This window comes from Anabas testudineus, chromosome 19 (genome assembly GCF_900324465.2).
Source record: "Anabas testudineus chromosome 19, fAnaTes1.2, whole genome shotgun sequence".
NCBI classification, from domain to species: Eukaryota; Metazoa; Chordata; class Actinopteri; order Anabantiformes; family Anabantidae; genus Anabas; species Anabas testudineus.
This window is the reverse complement of record NC_046628.1, coordinates 5,422,668-5,443,767: the sequence shown is the minus strand read 5'-3', so window position 1 is coordinate 5,443,767 and position 21,100 is coordinate 5,422,668. Positions and strand designations below refer to the sequence as shown.

General features: G+C 42.4%; 1 protein-coding gene across 1 annotated transcript; it reads left to right on the top strand.

Moving 5' to 3' along the window:
* The first annotated feature begins 718 nt into the window (after nt 1–718).
* Nucleotides 719–21,100, top strand: shisa8b (shisa family member 8b). The gene is made up of 4 exons (XM_026351951.1): nt 719–1,353; nt 10,957–11,081; nt 17,145–17,258; nt 20,501–21,100. The coding sequence occupies exons 1-4, from the start codon at nt 719–721 to the stop codon at nt 21,052–21,054; spliced, it is 1,428 nt and encodes a 475-aa protein (XP_026207736.1). The 3' UTR covers nt 21,055–21,100.

The window sequence follows — 21,100 nt, the reverse complement described above, 5'->3', positions numbered from 1 at the left end:
TCAAACCCCCGGATCGAGCCCCCAGCCCGCGATGGAGAATACATGAGGAAAAGAGAGAAAACTGCGGGGACACTCAAGGGGAAAATGCTGCCGAGTAAAGGTTGTGGCTATTTCTAGAGGGAATTTTTTAGCCCTTGAACTTTGGGGAAGAATCGCAGAGGAGGAGGTCGACTGTGTGCAGATCGCAGAGGAAGAGACACAAGGTGAGAGAGATTTTCACCACGAAAAGTCCACGAGAGTTCTTTTTATTGTGACCGTTCAAAATAAAAACTAGATATGGTGGGAGCACGCTGTGCAAAATGTACTTTTTAATAGGTTTTACTTACATTTTTAAAAAAAGGACATTGAGAATGAGCATTTAAAACATTAACTGCAATTATCAAAGCTCTGTATTGTAACACCGTGATGCTGACTGACCTGTTTTAAACTGTCCTCACTGATTCCATAAGCACATAGGATCAATAAATACATCGTGTGTTCAATTATTCTGGTTGAAAAATCAGCTGGTCATTGTCTCTGCTTCTGCAAAAAGCATCTTTCTAAGCACAGAGCAGCGTTCCTTCCTATTTGCTGAAATCATGCTGAACCTTCTATGATGTGTGTTGTGCTGTATAGAAGCATCTTCAGTGATCTCTTTCTGCACCTGTCTCCAAACTTCTCTCCTTTCCTGTCCAATGCCAGCACGTGGGACGTTGGACACAAAGCGCTCCTCCTCAGCATGGCGTCCATCAACTCTTCCTCCTGCCACCTCTTCTCCTTCCTCCTCCTCTCCTTCCTTATAACTCAACCCGCCCTCACCCAGGACCCATCTGTCACCACAGTGACGGGAACTGAAGACGACCCATTCGTCGCCCCCAGCACACTGGCCAACCAGACGACCCCCACCTATGTGGAGACCACCCAGAACACTCCTCTAGAGACAGGGCTGTCCACTCCCACCAGTGGTGGAGACGCAGACGACGAGGACGTCCCTCCGATCGGTGGGACTCGTTGCCAGGGTTACTATGATGTGATGGGCCAATGGGACCCACCATTCAACTGCAACGCCGGTGTATTTCTGTACTGCTGCGGTACCTGCTTCTATCGCTTCTGCTGCCAGTTCCGCCAGCAGCGGCTGGACCAGAGCATCTGCTCCAACTATGATACACCCATCTGGGCCAACACTGGCAAGCCGGTGGCCACCATCACCGAGGGCCAAGAGGACCAGGACCGAGACCGCACCCACCTCATTGTCTACATCATCTGTGGTGTTGTGGCCATTATGGTTCTGGTCGGCATCTTCACCAAACTGGGCCTGGAGAAGAGCCGCGGAGGAAGCGGAGGAGGAGCGGCGCATGCTGACCTCAACTCCAGGTGAGAATAGAGGAATGTGCTGAGACCAATTCATGCTTTCCACATCTGGGTGTCCACACGGGAATGTGGGACACAAGTCCAGGAAGACTCGAGGGGACTGTGTGTACGTCCATGTGCAGCTCAAACTACTGATAGTACACAGTCTGTGCATGTATCAGACAAGTAAAGCAGAGACTTGTATCACACACCAAAGATGTGTAGTAATGAATTTGACATCCTTGACACTGTTAAGCAGTTACAGTACCCAATAGTAGTTTGAGTAGAAGTGTGTAGTGTAGTGCGTAGTACAAGTCAGCATCAAGCAAACGGAAATCATGAAGTGGCCTGAAGTGTGTGTGTGTATGTGTGTGTGTGTGTGTGAAGAGGGCTGGGGAACACACTGAAACAAACGTGCACATAACAAGGGTGTGTATGCCTGTGCATGTGCATATTCTTGTGTGTGTGTGTGTGTGTGTGTGTGTGTGTGTGTGTGTACTTGTCTATGCACGACTGTGTGTGTACTTGCATGCATGTGTTCTGTGATGCGTTGCAGGGATGTTGGAAAGTTGGAAATTCTGAACTCGCCCCAGAAGAAAAGACACGACAACAAAACTAAATACAAAGCAGGAATTCCATCATTTCCCAGATTCGTCACCACACCGAGCTCGGAATTGACCAACTTCCAACTCCGAATGCGTACCTCGAGGCCTGCCAACACACGTGTGCATGTGTGTGTGTGTGTGTATGTGTGTTCGCTTGCATGTGTACAAACTAATCTCTCTCCACACGACCGAGTTTGACCAGCTCATCCCAACCTGTTGAAACCCGCTCTAACGCTTTACGATGGTGGAAAAAGAAAAGAAACAGAAAGGAGAAAACATTTAAATAGCTGAGAGAACAGGTTGCAAAATGCTGTTAAGCTTAAAATAGTATTTTTAAGGTGCATCTCTAAAGTACTGTGTAGCTAGAACTACAGTTTTACAGTTTTATGCCCTCATTTTTTCTTTTTGCTCATAATTTAATATGTAATGTTTCTAATTTTTTTTCTTTGTGCTTGTTTGTTTGTTTGTTTTGTCCTTTTTCCATTTTCTTGTGTTTTTCATATTACTCTGTATTCCACCCCTTCTGTACCATTTGCTTTGCTTGTAAGCATTATTTTTATTTGAAATAAACAAACAAAAACAAACAAACAAAATCAAGCTAACTATTCTTACTGCAGTAGGTGTTTAAGAAGGTGTAAAGCACTCTTGAATTCCTGAATGGTACTTCCATTCAAAATCATCTCTCTCTCTCTCACACACACACACACACACACACACACACACACGTAAACACAAACTCTTCCACTGCAGTTGGATTAAATGTAGGGCCCAGAGGTCAATCTGTTTGCCTCTGGAAATAATTACAGCAACCAGCGCACAGCATGGGCTCAAACCTCCCGCTTTCATCACAAGCTATCTTCAAAGTTTCTCATCTTTCAGCTAATTTTCTTCCTCAAATCTCCATTTCTCCATCCTGAGGTTCTCAGTCACAAGTCACACTCTTCGTGTTCTTTAAAACACTTTTCCCACGAACCTTCCTCCGCATCTCCTCTGTCCCTCCTCCTCCTGATTTTGTGCTTTCCTTCGCTTGCAGCCTCCCTTTCTCCTTTCATCCCTCCGGAAGCGGAGTCCAGTTCCAACAACTCTGGTCCTCCTTCCCGCCTCCGTCTGCAAACCTCATTTCTCATCTCATTCTGCATCCTTACTCTGTGTCACATCGTATCTGTCTCCTCCCCTTTGCTTCCACGCATTATTCAGTGGTTTCTTTTTGCATTTTAATTTAGAACGTGGACGCACAGACAGCAGTGCTCTCCATCAAGCAGCAGCTCTGCTTGAGTGTCTCCCCATTAACCTGAGCCAGAAAACTCATTCGGAGGATAACGCACAGCCAGGATTAATATTTCCTGCAGGGTGGCACCTCACTGAAATAGAAACTCTCTGGCTGCACAAACACCCTCCGAGAGCCCATCTCGACAGATTACTGCTCCTCCTTGAGATTAAACAAATTTCTCCAAGATTACGGCTTCACTGTTTCTGGACTGCTCTGCTGGGATGCTCGTTTAGTTATTAGCCTGCTGACATAAATCCCTGGTTCACAAGTGTATATGAAACTAAAACCTCACGTACTGCATGAACGTCATGAGGTGAAATTCACCCAAGCGACTTTAAAGTTAGATATTAAAGTGGCGCAGCACAAAAGGCACCTTTGCACTTTGCTGTCATGCATGCAGCTTCTATGCACCTGCTTTTATTTCTCTCTTTTCCCCTCCCACCACCTTTTTCTCCATCTCAACATCCTGCCAGTAGAGGATGATTAACACTCCAAAATCCCACCAGTTCTCCCGAATCAGCTTTGAAACTTAAAATCCAGAGTGATCCTCAGATTACCCGCTTACACACACACACACATGCACACCTTCTAATACAGCTCCACATCCTCCAACCAAACCAGGTTCAGAGGTTCAGTGTGTTTGCATGCTGCACAAATCCTCAGCCCACAAAGGGAACGGAGAGAGTCGCCTCAGGTTATACATGTCACAAGTAATGAAAGTTCGGAACTGGAGAGGGACTGGCTTTACACCAGGAGAGTAAACAATCACCGGTGACCTTTGTGATTTTACACACACATGTACACGCTCACAGTGATTTAGAGTTCAATTACAAAATAGGAATGATAGAGGTGACATTTAGGTTGTAAGAGCATGGTTCAAATCACTACAATAAGAGGTCAGAACATCCAGGAGGTGACACGGCGTCCACCTTACAGCCACCTAAGCAACATGGTGGCAGCAGAGGTCCTGTCGTGTGGGTGTGTATAAATGTGTGTATATACAGTTTTAGGTTAAAGATTAGAATTAGGCTTAGGTCAGACCTCCTCACAGCTATAAGCCAATGATCCACAACATGAATACAGTTGTTTACTGTTGATCATGGCCAGGGTTCAATTTTTCAGAGGTCACCTGTCCACGTTAACCATGTGGTCAGTGTAGACAGACCAACATGTGAGGGTGCAGATGTGGAAAAGTGCGAGTGAATGCATTCATGCGTGACTGTGCTTGCATGTGTGTGTGTTTGGCCATTTGTGTGCCAAGAGGAAAAAGTTGTATCTGCAATCATTAGACAAACGCTAGATTAAAAAAAAAACTGTTTCACCATTCAACACTACATGCCCATGGATCTATATGTCTGACTGTCTATATGCGTTTGCATGTAGTCTATTTGCGATGTGTGTGTGTTTGTGTGTGTGTTTCTGCATGCGCACACACATCGGTGGGCTTGTTAGCGCTCATGTTATGTAATGAAGGACACAGTTAAAGGCTTGAACTGCTCTGCCCTGATTTAAATGAGACAGATAAGCAATACTCAATAAAGTGTGGGCATACATATGGCCCATCACAGCACATCACAAATGAAATCACTTTTCCATTTCACCCTCACTCTTGGTCTTTCACACACACACACACACACACACACACACACACACACACACACACACACACACACACACACACACACACTGGGATGTGGTGTCATGGTTAATATTTCAAGGACATTTATGGCCAGTTGATGTGATTTTTTAGGGACAGTTTGGACCTTTTTGAGCAACTGGTGAAATGTTATTGAGCTGTGAAATTATATATTTGTATATACTGCATAGACCATGGAGAGGGCAACATTTAGAGAGTTTATAGACTATATTAATGCCAGTAAATACTTCCTTAAATCAGTAAGAAGTCATTATTTCAAACAACTTTTGACATGCACAAGCTCATCTATAATAACTTGCTCTGACTCTCTGTTAGCTCTTTCTCGATTGCTTATTAGAAAAGGAGTAACGTGTGACCCTTTGTAATAACAGCACACTTGATGACTTGTTATGAATTTCCCAGGTTTTAGTTTGCTCTCAGAATCGCAGGTTTAAAAGTTAGAAGCAAATAATTAGTAAAAGGTTCCTCTATTACAAGAGTCTGCAGTTTTATATTGTACATAATTAAAAAAGTAATTTGGATAAAATTGTCCTCTGAGGGAGGTGGGTGACAGTAATAAGTTGTTAATAAATGGATAATGTGAATGTTCTGCGGCTCTGCAAACTGATGAACTGTAACTGCAGGAGGAATGTGAATGAAATGACAAAGCATGTTACATTTGAGGAGAAGGGAGATTCGCACTGGAGACTTTACACAACCTGACTCGCTAAAACCTTTGTTCATTATAATTTAATAGTAAAAAAAGAACCTAATTTCTGGATAAATAGTTGAAGACAATAACCGATCACAGAGCATGTCAGTCTTCTCAATGCGATCATTTTAAAAACATATTATAGATATAGTTCTTGAGCCTATGTCCAATCTTTTGATAGTTTCAGAGCATATAGCCCATCACCATAGTGTGAATAATGTGCTTTATATGCTCCCATAATAACATTCAAACTGTCAAATAAACATGAAAAAATGCTGTAAATCTAAATTTCACAGACGATTGATGCATTTTTACCAGCATTTTGCTTAAAATGTCTTTTCAGTCCTGGCATAATCACGTGAACATATTCTTATACGTTGTATGTTGGTGCACGCACATATGCAGCAATCTATCTGTTGCTGTTCCTCTCTCACGAGCACCCTCTCTCTGTTGTCGCTAGCGTCTCTGTGACTTCCTCTGGTCTTAGGAGAGAGTAAAAATAAGACACTGCAGGCAGGAGGCAAATCACACCAGTTTGAGCTCTGAATAGCTGCCATGTGTGAGAAGACACATTTCCACAAAGAAGCTGAAAAAGACCAAAGTTTTCATTGAGTTTCATCGACACTTCTTCCCTTTTTCGTTCCACTTTACCGGCTCCCCTCCGTCCCTCGTGCCTTCTGATTACCTCTAGGCCGGAGCTGTCACATTTCACCTGTCGCCAAGTTGTGTGTGAGCATGTCTGCATGCATGTGAGCTTGTGAGTAAATGTGTTAAAGTGTGTACACGTATGCGCCCGCGTCAGTGCCTGCCTGAATTGCTCCCAAAGTGAAAGGACATGTAAGTTGACAGCTTCTCGGCTGTATCAGATGTGACAATGTTCACCCTCCAGCTGCTCTACCTTCCTCTCTCCTCCTCCGTTTGCTCCTCATCAGTCCTGCTGGGCTTCGCTGGGCCCACAAACACTTCACAAGTCAGTGGTCAGCGCCGACTGACTTAAGGGTTGGTTGTGTGCTGGTTTATTCAAGATGGCTGACATCTGAAAAGACTGGCAGCTTGTTTTCTGTCAAACCTAAAGGTGGCATTTCAGATTTTAAAGCTGTTCAAAACATTTCTAGGTTGAAGATTTTGTCTGTCAAAAGGGAAGTTCACAGTGAGCTGGCTCCTCTGGCTCCATTTCATCCTTTTCCCAAATGTGTAATAGGCCATCTGTCTGCAGCTTTAAATAAGATGAACTATAGCTATAGCATAAAGTGAACTATTTAAACATTTAATTTTTTAGTGTTAATGTAAGCTGACATCTAGAAATCCAATGAAAAGCACATTTGCTTTTTCAAAAAGTGAGCCCAGTAACAGTTAATAGTATTTACAGGGAGCTAGAAGGCGGTCCCTTTGAGTTGTTTGAGAAGTTTAGTAATTGGATCTTCCTTTCAGGAAACCAGTTATATACTTAAACATAAACATATACATAAATATATTTAAAAACGAACCACATCACCACATCGCATATGCAATGCACAGAAATGAAGACAGGAATAAACATAACACTGTGCTAAAGATGGAAAGATTGGAAAAAAAAGGAGCTTGTTTGCATAAAAACAAAACCACTTCACCTAACAGCTGAATAATAATCCAGCGAACAATAAAGGCTCCTTGGTAACTGCTAAATCACCAGAAAACCAAATACAAAAATATACACACACACCAACGTCACTGCTCGAGGGAACGGCAACAAGTTAGTCTGTTTACCATGAAACCACAAACATTCAGATGCTGCGTGCATCTAAAAGATGACAATAACCCACACGGATATGTATGTAGGCTCCTGAAAAACTGAAAAATCAGCATACAGTATGTGTCACTACTAATCCTGTTTGTCATGCACAGCTCACTACATGTCTAAAAATTAAGCAGTCGGATGTAGGTGGAAATTCCTCGCCTCTGCAGAGAGACTTAGCATGTTTGATTTCATTTATTTGGTGCACAAATAAACTATAAGAGGAAACTCATCAATGTTAATGAATTGAACTCATCTTTGTTGCTTGTTTTATCAGTTCATGTAAAACAAAATCACCCCACTTGGTTGAGGATTAAGTCTAGATAGTATAGACTCTAAACCGCGTCACAGCTTCGGGCGGGTTTGACGCGCCTTGAAATCGTCTTGCAGAGTACTGTTTTTACAAATGAATCACACTCAAATCTGCAAATAGGTTTCAGTTGGAGGACAGATGGTGAAAGTATGATTTGCAGAAACCTCATCGCCGTTCCTGTGTGGGTGACAGATAGAGGTTAACTGTTGTCCTCAGGAAAAGGTCAGAGATGAAGCACACTTACAGCAAATCTGACTGCTGTAGTGACGTTCATCCATATGTTTTTCAAGCTCTGTTTCTTTACCACTTGTTGGCTCGATCAGCACAAATAACACAAATACTAAATACTTATGTAAAAAATCCTTATAAGACGCTCTTTGAAGAGTTACTATGATATTAGCTGTAACTCGCCTCTGAGTGTTCTGATCTAAAGGATCTGGATGGGAAAGTCTCATCTCAATATTTGACTATAATGTGATGGGAGAGCCTGTAGGTACTGATAATCACACAGATTGCTATTATATAACATGTTATACAGAATAATAGAAAATCGTAAGAGAAGTAACTTGAAGGAAACTCATGGAATAAACACCGTACTCAAATTTCCACCATGTAATCCAAAGACACACTTTAATGCTAGTCTAACAGTGCATTTTAAAGACACCTTCAGTTGTGCTTTTTAAAGATTGTTGCTGTTGTGCATTGATAGGACAGCAAGAAATCATTTTCTGAATTGAAGTTTAAAAGGAAGTATTTCAAGTCACTGTTTTATAGAAAAGTTAGAAAGTTCCCAGCTTGCTATTTGTTTCTATGTGCAAACTACATTTGCATGTGGAAGTGAGCAAATATATGGAGGATAGTCTTTTTGATGAAGCCATATCTTGTGGTTTAATAAGATGGGCTGAGATACTTAGATAAGAATGGTACCTGTATGTATACATTTAATAACTTAATGGTTTACAAGCACATGTCAAAGACAAATAGGTCTTGGTCACTGTTACAGCTTCAATATTGTATTGGGACGACTTTTAATGCATTACTTACTATGAGTGAAAGTAACAGTAACTTTGTGGTTATGCAGAACTAACATTGTGCCAACAGGACGATTTTCGACGTAATGAATTCAACCATCACAACCAACCACTCGGAGATTCTCACTCATTTAACCACGGCCATCTTCACTCTTTCAAAGGCTTGTGCAGAACCTCTCATATAGCTCAGCCAACGCTCCATAAACACTATATAGCCTGGAGACAGGTGCAGTTTTAGTTGCAGATTAAAAGTCCAAATCAGCAAGTTGTTTGAGCGGTGAGCCAAGAGAAGAGTGTGTGGAGGCCCGAGGCACCGCACAGCAATGAGTCAGAGAGGGGATGAGGAACAGAGAGAGAGAGAGAGAGAGACTGCAGGAGAGGGAGACAAACGGTACGGTTTAAAGACGAGAGAGAAGGAAAAGAGACAGATTTAGGACTGGGTTCAGATATGAGGGGGGTGCAGACGGAGGAAGAACGACATGACTGAGAGGGAAAAGAATTGAAAAGTGAAGAAAGAAGCAGGGAGAAAGTGATTTCAATCTGTACAGGAGAAAGCTCAGGAGGCGTTTAGAGTCTCTTTGTCGCGTGGTGAAAATCTTTTAAGGGGACACGTTTCATATCCTAATCTACTACACAAAGACAAACCACGCTCAGTGTACAGGATCATTAGGAGCTGGACTGATGTGAATGAACAAATATAAGTTTGTGTTTTAATATCAGGTCTCATAAAGAAAGTTTAGTTCAGTGATGTCAAACTGTTTCAGGGATTTTTAGTTTATTGCTAAAAGGGACTCGCTTTTCTGTTTGGCAGTTTCCCCCTGGCTGTTGCTCGTGTGTGTTCTGCGTGTGTGTGTGTGTGTGTGTGTTTGTATGTGTGTGATAGAGGCTGTGGGAAGCGGGGGGTTAAATACACGAGCGTCGTTAGCAGAACAGAAGCTTCAGTGTTTGAATTATTGATCAAGGGGGTGAATACCAGCAACACTGTAAACTCAGCAAATGCACGGGGGGGTGGAAATATGTTTATTCAAAGTGATTGGAAGTGAGTACAACTGCGTGTGTGGAGACGTGTGCGACAAGGAGGGAGGTGTCGTCAGCTGTGGGCAGAAGATTCTGGTGGCGAAGTAACGCGTCTTTATTTCTCTAATAGAAATGTGCATGTGTGTGTGTGTGACAGTGTAAGATGTTATTGTGTGTATTTCTTGCTTACAGTGAACACAACAAGCCCTGAACCCAGACACATGACCATATGGCAGGAAATCTAGCGCGTACTGCAGCAAAAAGCCGTCAGGAGCCTACAGCTCCTTTGACTTTGTCCTCAAGGACACACCGAACAGAGCACGGGAGCACAGTGAGCTTTTCACTACAATCTATCCTCAACTGGGAAAAACTGTCAAAACAAAAACCAGCAGATCGGACATTTAGTCAAATAAATGTGAAACTAGACAATAAAAAATTTAATGATTTAAGGAAATAAATTAGATCAATACAAAACCAGAGATGTCCTCTTTTTTATTCTACATCTAAACTTCCTGACATTACCCACAGTGCAACAGGGTTGGGTCAGGGACACTAACTCGTCTTTTATATCCTCATCAGATTTGTGGTCTACATACCCTTTTCACATAAGCAGTAGAACTCCCCTGTGTGTAATTTGCTAAATGTTACAACCCTCACACACACCGTATTCACCACATGCAGAACCTCACCCCACCACCTCTTCTTAGCTTTGATAAACACACAAACACAAACACACACACAGACAAAAGCAACTTCCCCACAGAGTAAACACACGCTCTCCTGGGAGCATGTCCTACTAATGGATTGCATGCATGGCTATGCCTGTGCATGTGCGTTTGGGGGTGTGTGCCAGCATGGGTTCCAGCTGTTGAGGAAAGCCCTCTCTGGGGAGACACATGTGAGCATAGCAGAGTATGTTTGTTGTCTTCAGTGTCCGGCTGGTCGAGTTTTAGAATCAGACAGGTTTTTCCACTTTGTGGAGACGTGATGTTTCATCAGTTTAGTCACTGACATCTTTATACTACAGCACTATCATCCACCTACAGTGGAGCACCTGCTGTTATTGCTGCTTTCATCTGCCACCTCTTTTATGTCAAATGTTTGACGTGGCGTCCAAAGCTGAATGAAGCCACGCGATCGTAGCTATAAGACATACTAAAAATAATATAAATCCAGTGTTTTTGTGTACTGTGCAGCAACTACTTGTTGAGTGCCAACTTACAACCAGTGTGTGTGTGTGTGTGTGTGTGTGTGCATCTCGGTCTTCAGGACACTGACAGACCTGCTGAAGCAGCAGGGAGGAGAGGTGAGCTCGGTAGAAAACGCCACAGCCAGTTCGCCCGGCGGAGGGAGAGCCAACGGCATCTCAGCCAGGATGATGCGGAGCAGGAGTGGTGAGTACTGAGAGTGCACGCACACACACACACACACACACACACACGCACACGGGTAAAGCATGGGTAAATGCAGGAGAGTGTATAACACCTACCAGTACTAGTGCTTGTAGAAATCTCTATGTGCAGAAAATGGTGCTGTCAGTGAGAAGTCAGTCTTGTGTGAATTTAACTTTGCAGCAAAATATAAAATACAACCAACAAAACGCTTGCATGCTGCTGTTTGCGGTGTGGTGCGGTACGTGTGAGTGTTTCATTGATCGTATACAGTTCACCTGAAAAGGGCAACACGTTCACCAGCTAGAGACTGAAATTCGATGACAAGGAGCTGCTTGTTGGGAGAATCTGCCAGCCTTATTATTTCCTCTGCCGCGTGTTCACAGAACTTTGTGGCCCCTGCAGTTATCAAATCATAAATATTAATGGACACATATCAGTTGATCTCAGTTGATAACGTGATCCCTGCCTGCTGATTGTAAGTGGGTTGAAAGTAGCTGCTTGTTATTCTTGGTTGGAGGGAGAAATGGGAAGATTCATGCGTCATGCTGGTATGACGGGTTCCTGCTGCTCAGTAAAAATGCATACAGTACTGCCATTTCAATTTTGACTCTGATGCCCGGCAAGTGCTGAATTGAGACACACCCATAACAAACTTTGCAGCACCTGCTACACCTTCAATCCCCTTTTACTCTTTGTGTCTGCCCTCTCGTGTTGCAACCCTTAAAACTCTTTGCATCTTATTTAGTTCTCAACAGCATACCAAGGGTTTTTTAAATCCCCCACCGCTAGGAACGACGACTGCCTGGGGATTGACATGATCGTCCCGCTGCCTCCGGGGTCGCAGATGATCTCAAACTACAAGATGTTTTTTTTTTTTAACCACATGACGGAGAGTTGCAAATGAAACAGCGTGTGGTACCTTCTGTTGAGTGAATAAAAGACTACAAGTACAGTAAAATGTCAGCGTGGGACATGAGTGATGAGTCAGCTCCTAATGTGAAGTGACAGCAGTGAAAGCCGAGGATGATGATACCTATTGATGCTAACATGTTCCATATTTATGCACATTACAACCACTTCTTCTTAGAGGAGGAAAATGTCCACTGGCTGTTTGTAGTCAATAAGCACAGACTGCAAAAAAACTCTGTCCAGCATGGAGCTTTGTTCCATTAAACACATCAACAGTTATTGTCTGAGAAGTCAAAAGTAAAGAAATTAGTAGTCTGCCTTGCAGCTCTCTGGTCCATCACCTGAAAGCTGTCTGCAAATGTATTATTTTACTGCCTGTCCCAGATCTCAACCTGTTCAATGAATGAATATATCTGGTTTATTTGTTTGGTTTTTTTCAGTGACGGCTGGCACATGCTGGTTGTGTATGTAAATACAAATGTAATGCAAAATGTTTCCTAGTTGAGCCACAGAACAAAGTGGAACACTACATAGATCGACTGTGCAGGAAACAAATGACCTGTATTGGTTTTTCCACTGTAAACAACATGGCAGACAGAGGCCTTAGGAAAAAGCAACGCTCATTACACACAGAGTAATTGAACATTTGAACTGATTGGAGCCAAGCGTTAAAAGGTTTACTGCCACCCCCTCTGTGGCTGATATTCATTATAGGCCCAAAGCAGGACTGGCCTGATGTGACCAATGGCTCGCAGCGGCTAACGTTAGGTAATGTTAGGTAATGTTAACAAGCTTTACATTGATTACTGAGTTCATTTGTTGACTATGTGACTCTGCTTTACTGGATGTTAATGTACTGTTACCCTGTTGTGTCACATAGTTAGTGGAACAAAATTACACCAACTTTAAAAGATGTTTTAAATCTAAATGATTCTTTTTCTAATATTACCAGTGGGTTTCACACAGTCAGAGCTGTGGTGGCCCTGCTGAATGTGTGGAGGCCTCCACAGCTCAGTATCACACTACAGTCAAACCACTCATCACTAGTCTATATCATCTGCACTATTTAATTAAAATCCCTGTCAAAAATAAAACCCTGCCCCTCACAGTACTGGAGCTCCACACATTCACAGCTTCTTCTTTCACTGCGACTTCAAAAGTTCCAAAGGTCAAAAAGTCACAAATCGTTAACTTCAAAGTTTTGAGCTTCATCATCATCATCATCAGCAGCAGCAGCAGCAGCAGCAGCTGATGTTAAAAAATATTTGGTCTAAAAGTCTCCGGCAAGCATGACTCATTGCAGAGTGAAAGCTTGAAGCCAAAAGCGATGACCTATTTATCAAAGACGACTGCAGAAGTAGCATGACCTAGTAAAAAAAAAAAAAAAAAAACACTCTCAACACAGATTTCACCTTTTTCTTCTCTTGCGTCTCTTTTTGTTTTACCCCACTTGTCAAAAAAAAAAGTTGCTTTTAAACGTTCGTCTCCTCCACTATGATTTCCCTGCACTCTCGACTCTTCCCCGGGGTCCTGAGAGGCAAAACTACTTCTTCTTGTAAATTAATGATCTGTGTATGAATCTCTCTCCTGCTCGCGTCATGTTGATTATTCTGACAAAAAGGCGCGTGCATGACCAAGTCAGCAGCTCGCGCAGAGAAAGGATCACTGACTCTGCTGCAGAGAACGATAATGCACACAGACTTTCACATATGATCTCACTGATGACAGACGCCGTACAAACTCTGCTGTCTCGCTTTATTTTCGGCCCTTAAGTCTGCTTATTCGTACCACTCCCTCTGCTCACACAGGCATGCGGGGACGTTCATGTTTCATCTCAGTGATGACAGACGCCACGCAAAGCACTCTCCCCTTCATCGCTTTCCCCACGGCACTCAAGACTCCTTTTATGTAGCATTTCTCACAAGGACACACACCCAGAGGTGCACATTTATACGCCAAACACACGCCATGTACAGACACAGCACATGCTGGCCTCGCTGCTTTTCTTAGTATGTTTTACGCTCATGAGCAGTCACAATAGCGCCCCAGTGGAAAGCTATACTGTAGGTGTGTGTGTGTGTGTGAGAGAGAGATAGTGGAATCCCATTACATCAAAAAAACTCTTTTAACTTGTAAAAACTTTAACTCCTCTTAGGTTGCTGACCTGGAAATTAATGTGAACGTCCCACCTCTTGCTGCAGCATCATTAGTGCTTCTGCTGAGTCTCAGCTGCTTCTAGACAAGCTGAGGAGTCAAAATAAGTGGCACAGTGTGAGAGTGCGCTTCATCTATAAAAATGAACAATTCAGATGCTGTTTCATGTCCGTATGCAATTGCTTTATTGTTAGCCAGTAATAGCTTAACACCATTTAAATTGTGGAGAATTCTCAGTACTTGTTCTTTTAGCCTCATAATTAATGCATGAAATGTCTATAGGTGGATTAGTTGGGAAAAAATGGAACTAGAATAAATTCTGAAATGTTGAATGAATGATTAAATCTGATTCAATTATTCAATCATAAATGGAAGTTCAATCAAAGAGCTAAAGTTTTCTTATATATTTAACATGTTTTTGATAATCAGTCAATGGGTCTAACTGTGGTAACTGTAACTCTAACTTACTTCTATTTTATTCCAAATAATGGTCATAGATTTCTATAGTTTGAAAGAAATAAACAAATTGAAAAGATGCTCACACTTGGCAAGCATCAGACGATCAGAAAAAAAAAAGTAGGAAAAATATCAGTATGATATTTCCTCCTGCTTCTTGCCTTAGTGCTGAGCTCGACGTCTCCTTCTTCAGTTTCATATTTAGTATAGAAACAGTAAAGTATTGAGATTCTCATCTGCCTTATGGCAAAAAAATCTAATAAGAATATTTCCTGATATTCTCAAAACCCCAACATCCTGCCAGTGTAATATTTAGCAGAGCGGCCAACTCCACTGTGAACCGACTTCTCACCAGCTTGTTCCCACACTGCTGCATCTGCGTTTGGCAGATCACAGGAGGAAGCCACCTTCAGCACACCCTGCCTGCGATCCCCACAGAGAGAGAAGATATTACATAACTCATTAAGCAGCATGTTTGCCCTCTTGTTCTGCTCTTTAAATATCTCGATGCCAGATGTTCACTTGGTGGTGCTTAATGGTGAAATTAATATGTGATGGAGCTTTAAAATCCACAACCATGAACCAGAACCTCTCCTAATTCCCCCACTTAATGTTTTACGTGTTGGCCTACACACACACACACACACACACAATCTGGCTACACAGACTTACTCATTAGTAGGTCCCAGACAAAAACATTATTGAAAGACGACTATTCACAGCCATTTCCAAAGGTTATAGATACTAATATCACCTACAAATTTAATTTCTTTAGAGTTTGAACTAGAGCAAGGCATGTTTTTGTCTGAGAGGTCAGAAGGAACCCAAGAGTAACATCTAGACGACCTCTCTTTCTACTCAGTGAAACACTTCTCACCAGCACACTGCACACTATAACAATAGTGTGCATGGCAGAGTTGGAAGGAGGAAGCCACTACTCTAATAGAAGCTGCATAGTTGATGATGATGATGATGATGAAGACGGCATTAATATTGGTGATGAAGAGTTTTTTTTACACCTTTTTTTTCCTCATAAGACCCTACTCTGCACATGCTGAGAGGTCAGCACTCCTGGATTACGCTGGATGATATTGCTCCGTGTCAGCACGAGCGTGCACACACACACAGACACACACACACACACAGACACACACACACACACCATGCATTTAACAACATGTGAAACATCTAATCAGCTTACTCCACAGAGTGTGTGTGAGTGCACAAGCAGCGTTTCAGGTGGGGGTGCAGACTTCATATGTTGTTACTGCTGCTTTTTTTTACAGTCACACCTCTAATAAATTATTTTGTTCATTTATTTCTCCCATTGTGACACTGTGCCACACACACTTGATTTGTCAATGCCAAATCCAATCAGCGAGCGTATCGATGCACTTTACTCATTCACTCAGTCAAAAACATTCCAATGTAACACACACACACACTTATAATAAGTTAAATATTTAAAATAATAATGCTAAATACCACTGTTTGTGTTTCTCACTTTCAAATGACCTTAAAAACCATGTTGTGTGTGTGTGTGTGTGTGTGTCAATGTGACCATTCGTGAGTGCTGCATGTGTGTCCATCCATCCCCGGGGCTGACATCAAGTGCGCTGGCTGCATCAGTGGACTTCATTAATGATAATATCCAGTGAGGCCAGGGCTTCACTCTGTGAGCTAGTTTGTTCCATTGTTCATTAACCTCAGTCCATTTAGCATGAGACTGCGCGGCCCTCAGAGTTGGGGGCTGCTGTCTCACCCAGAGTCACCAGCCTCAGGTTGAAAGGGGAGATGATTTCTAACTCCTGCAATCCAGCGTTTATGTGACATTTCCACAGAACACAACGTGATTCCCAGTTCAACCTGTGTTGGGTTTCTGACACACAGGCCTGCTCAGAAAACTGAAGCCTAGTTCACCACGAGTATTCCTGTACATGTGTGCGACATAAAGTATCTCACCGATATTCTGTGTTATAATCCTAAACTCATCCTGCATAGAGATCATTACTTAAACTGTTGTGAAGTGAAACTGTCACTGTAAAGATTTTTGTACCTGCATGGTAGAAGTTGAGACGTAAAAGCCCTCCAAAGGTCAACGGTCACTAGTTTAGTTTAGAAACCACTGCAGTACAACATCATCTGAAATGTTAAGGGCCTTTGGTGACCTACATTACTAACATATAGCCTTTAAAAAGGGACCTATGTTTTAATTACTTCGATGTTTCAGTTAAAATTGTGCTTGCTTCTATGTGTAGTCATATTACACACGCTACACACTGTACACAATGGGTACTTGAAGGTGACCAGAGGGACCTATTGCTCATTTGTGCCCCCAGGTATGCTAAGAGATTAATCAAGCCACAGTTCAATGTCAGTGGTTATGAAGTGTTTCTACAGTAGAGGGAAGGTGGAAAAACACCCTAATTAATTTAAGCAGGATGGATTACTTTCTGAACTGTTTACCTTCTAAAGATGAAGTTCTGTACAGTATGTGTTTGCCCCTTGTTGACTCTGCATCTCTATCTGTCTGCCTCTTACCAGAACAGTACCACCTGAATAACTCCGCTTATGGGCCCTTCGGACAAGGTCTTCCACAGCCGCACAGCAACCACAGCACAGTGGGACTCAACAAATATACCTCCCTCAAAGCTGTGGGTAAGTCGGACACATCCACACTGAATGATGCTGACTCCAGCCGACACAGTGACCTTTAGAGTACAGTAGGTTGGCCGCGCGGGAGCTGTGAGCTGACGAGGGTCTCTGAGAGAGGCCCACGCTGGTCCTGTCTGACACTGGGACGTGATTGGTTGGTTAAGGTTAATCACGTCTGCCTAAATGTTACTGTACGTGACTGATGTGAACCGGGGTCCTCGCTGTCACAAGACGAGCATTCACACTCCAAACTAAAGATTTCAAGGACAACAGGTGTTTCTATAACAGCATCATTATAAGAAATGCGTGTTAACACTTTATATCCAGTGATTGTGATTTTAATAGAGAAACAAAAATCAGCAATGAAAGTTAAAGCATCTGTTGCATTTATAAAACTCTTTCACTGATTAATAACTAATGACTCATAAGTGACCGAACACAGCATCCTTTCACGCGACCTTCCTGAATGTAATTTTCACCTTTTCTAATGCACTTTAGAAGGTCACTGCTTGTTTGGCTCTTCACTGCACTATTATGATTCATCCAGATGTGGTTTTGTAAGCGATTTGTGACAGAGCAGCAACAGCCTGGAGGAGGCTCTGGGGTTTTTAACAGGTGACCGCGCAGACTGTTTCATGTCGACAAAGGTCACACACACACACACACACACACCGTCCTTGAATAGTGGAGTCTGTAACCAAGCACAGGCATCCTGTTAGGAAAAAAAAAACACAAAAAACAATCACCTACCAGTGAGCTAAAGGCAAATCGCTGCTTGTCAACCTGCATTTTTTAACCTTAACTATACTGAAGGTTGATGGAGCAGGAGCGCCTCATTCTTTCATCAAGCAGCAGCTGTATTTGCTCTGTACTTACTTTACACTGGGAATCTGCCTAAAGGTCCCTGCAGACAGACACAAATTAGCTTCTGAGATAAAATGATTTGCTCAAGGGCACTAACCGTGGATGGATTATGAGAAAATGGGCCCCTGAGCACAGACAGGCCCCCACACACCCCCAGTATAATACACTAAAAGTGAAAGAGACAGAAAATCACTCACATCATTTGACTTGTCTTTTGCGTCTATTTTTTTGTCGCTTGCTTCGTGTCTTTGTTTTTATTTTTTTGCTTCTTCTTTATCATATATCTTTATCATATTTGAGTGATTTTTCAACCCTTTGCAGCTATTTTATGCTTCTTTATATGTTTTCCTTGTGGTCTCTTCTTGGCATCATTTATGTGTTTGTGTTTTGCATATTTAGGATCATTTTCATTTTATACTCCCCTTGTGCCCACATTTTTCTTTTTAACAAAGTTGAAATCTTTCTGACTAATTTTTGCATCTTTTAACTGGAATCTGTTACTGTTCATACCGGGGCTGGCAAGAGTGCACTTTCTCAAATACTAGTTACTTTCACATAACTAGCCTGTTAACCTAAATCCTGATCATTCAAAACATCTCCCATTCCTAAAGTGTGTTTGTTTATCTCAAAACCTAAGACCTTAATAAGTTAATAATGGATATGGAAGTAACAGTGTTACAGTGTGTATGAGGCTGGACAGCTGGCTGAGATTTGCAACTTTTATTAGAGCAAAATAAATGCATTCATAAATCTATTTCTTTCAAAAGACAATTTTAAAATTAAAAGAATCATACACCGTCATAAGCACGGATCATTATCACTCAACTTAACCAAATGGTCAACAGGGCGTGGGATATATAAACATATTTCATTCTCACAGGTTCGGGTCATATCAGCGTTAAAAGAAATAGTAGTTTTTGATAAAAGATCCTCTGTTATTGGTGAACTCGGACAAAAATGACCAAAGCACACACGGACACAAGGGCACCATTCATGTAGAAAGCTAGCGGCGATGACCTCAGAGTTTAGTTTATTTAAATAATTCTCTGTGACATTTGTACTTGCCTATGACACACACACACACACACACACACACACACACACTTACTTATGCGCAATCCAAACTCAAGGCGAGGGTATTTATAAACAGTCTTTGCTAAGTCCCCTCATCATGACACACATACCTTTACCTTCATCATCTCTGTTACACTCCTCAGTTTTTCTTCCTCATCATCACTCTCCCTGCCTCCTGCTCTTCATATCCCAGCCAAAGAGAAATATGTTACCACCTTGAGGCCATACACAAATTGGAAATACGTAAATCACCAGCTTTCCACTTTGATTTTCTTCAAACCCTCCCTCCCTCTCTCTCTAACTTCCTTCGCCTCCGTCTGACTCTCTATATGTTATCTTTCCACTCATTGAATGTTATTTATTACTGACTTTCACAATTTCTGCACAAGAAAATCCCATTTATAACTGCAGAAGCTTCTGATGGTTTAAACCTTTCCCACCATGCACTGTTTCTTTACTTCTACTACTCTAACGCGCTGCTGTCTCTCTTATTTTACGTTCACATTTTCATCTCTTCCCTTTGTCAATTAAATGATGTTAATTTTACAGCCGACCGTTAATCTTAGCACTAGTATTATAATCACTAACAAAAGCTATAGGACGATGGAGCGTGTAGAAAAATATTATACAGTCTGTGAAGTCACTTAATATAAGCTACACAGTAAAACTAAATAGTGACCACGCTTCCAGCTTGGTCGCTTAAAAGTTTGATAACCTCCCTATAAAACTTTCTCAAAAACTTTGAGAAGCAAATAAAGGTGACAATGCTGACAGGTTGGAGCCAGGAGGTCCAAACAAAAATGCATCGTGGATTAAGTGTGATTCAGTCGTCAGCGTTCCCACAACGACAAATTCTGTGTTTGCACATTGACAGTTGAATTTTAGGCCGCTTCTGCATGTGACTCACAACTGCATCAGACTGTGACAAACTGAAAAGGACTATAAAGTATAAACAAGTTTAAAGAGGCCAAATATAGAAAGTATTAGCCCCAGTGGCATACAAGAATCCAAACTAAACATTTCAACTAATATTAATGTTTTCTTTTACCCTCATTGTACACGTCAGTTTTTTGTGAGTCCGGTTAACCAACTTGTGATTCTTGCTCTGCATAATTTCCCCTGATGAAGGCCATGAAAACTCGTCGGTTTTATAATAATGGTTGTTTAAAATCTGCAAGTGTTGCTGGAGATTGGATCCTTTTAATTTCTGTTAAACAATCATTAAGATTTCCACAACATTAACAAAGTTGTATAATAAAGAAAAAAATCATACAACTTCCTGACCAAAGCTCCTTTCTATGTTACAGCTGACAGTGCCTCTCGTAGCTACTACAAGAGCTACCCGCTTATGGACTTCTCCCACTACCAGCCTGTGGCACCTCCTGCCTTCCAGCCAGTGCCAGTGCAGCCCAAAGAGAAGTCCTACATCCACCAGTCAATGCCAGCACACCACGACCTCCATGCCCCACTCTCCATCTCCATCCCCTCCAGTCATCTTGAGCACTCGCGTCTCCCAAAGACCACTACTCACCCTCTGCTCTCCAACTCGGCCTTCAAAGCCTGGGAGCCAACTGGCCGCCACGTCCACAGACAGACCTCTGCCCCAGGGCACACCTCCTCCACCACCTCCTCCATGCACAGCTCCTCCCGGAGACATGGCTACTCGACCAGAAGGCAACAGAGCATAGAGAATATGCCTGATCTCTTTAACCAACCCTATGGGGGAATGTATGGAGGAGCTGGAGGGGGGGCAGGGCTGGGGCAGCATGTCCAAACGCAATATCCACCTCAACCCTCGTACTACCACCACACCAGGCCGAAGAGCTACTCCACCCACAGTACAACTGAGGTGACTGTGTGAGTGAGGGTCTGCTGCAGTGTGCAACATACCAACAAAAATCTTTGGT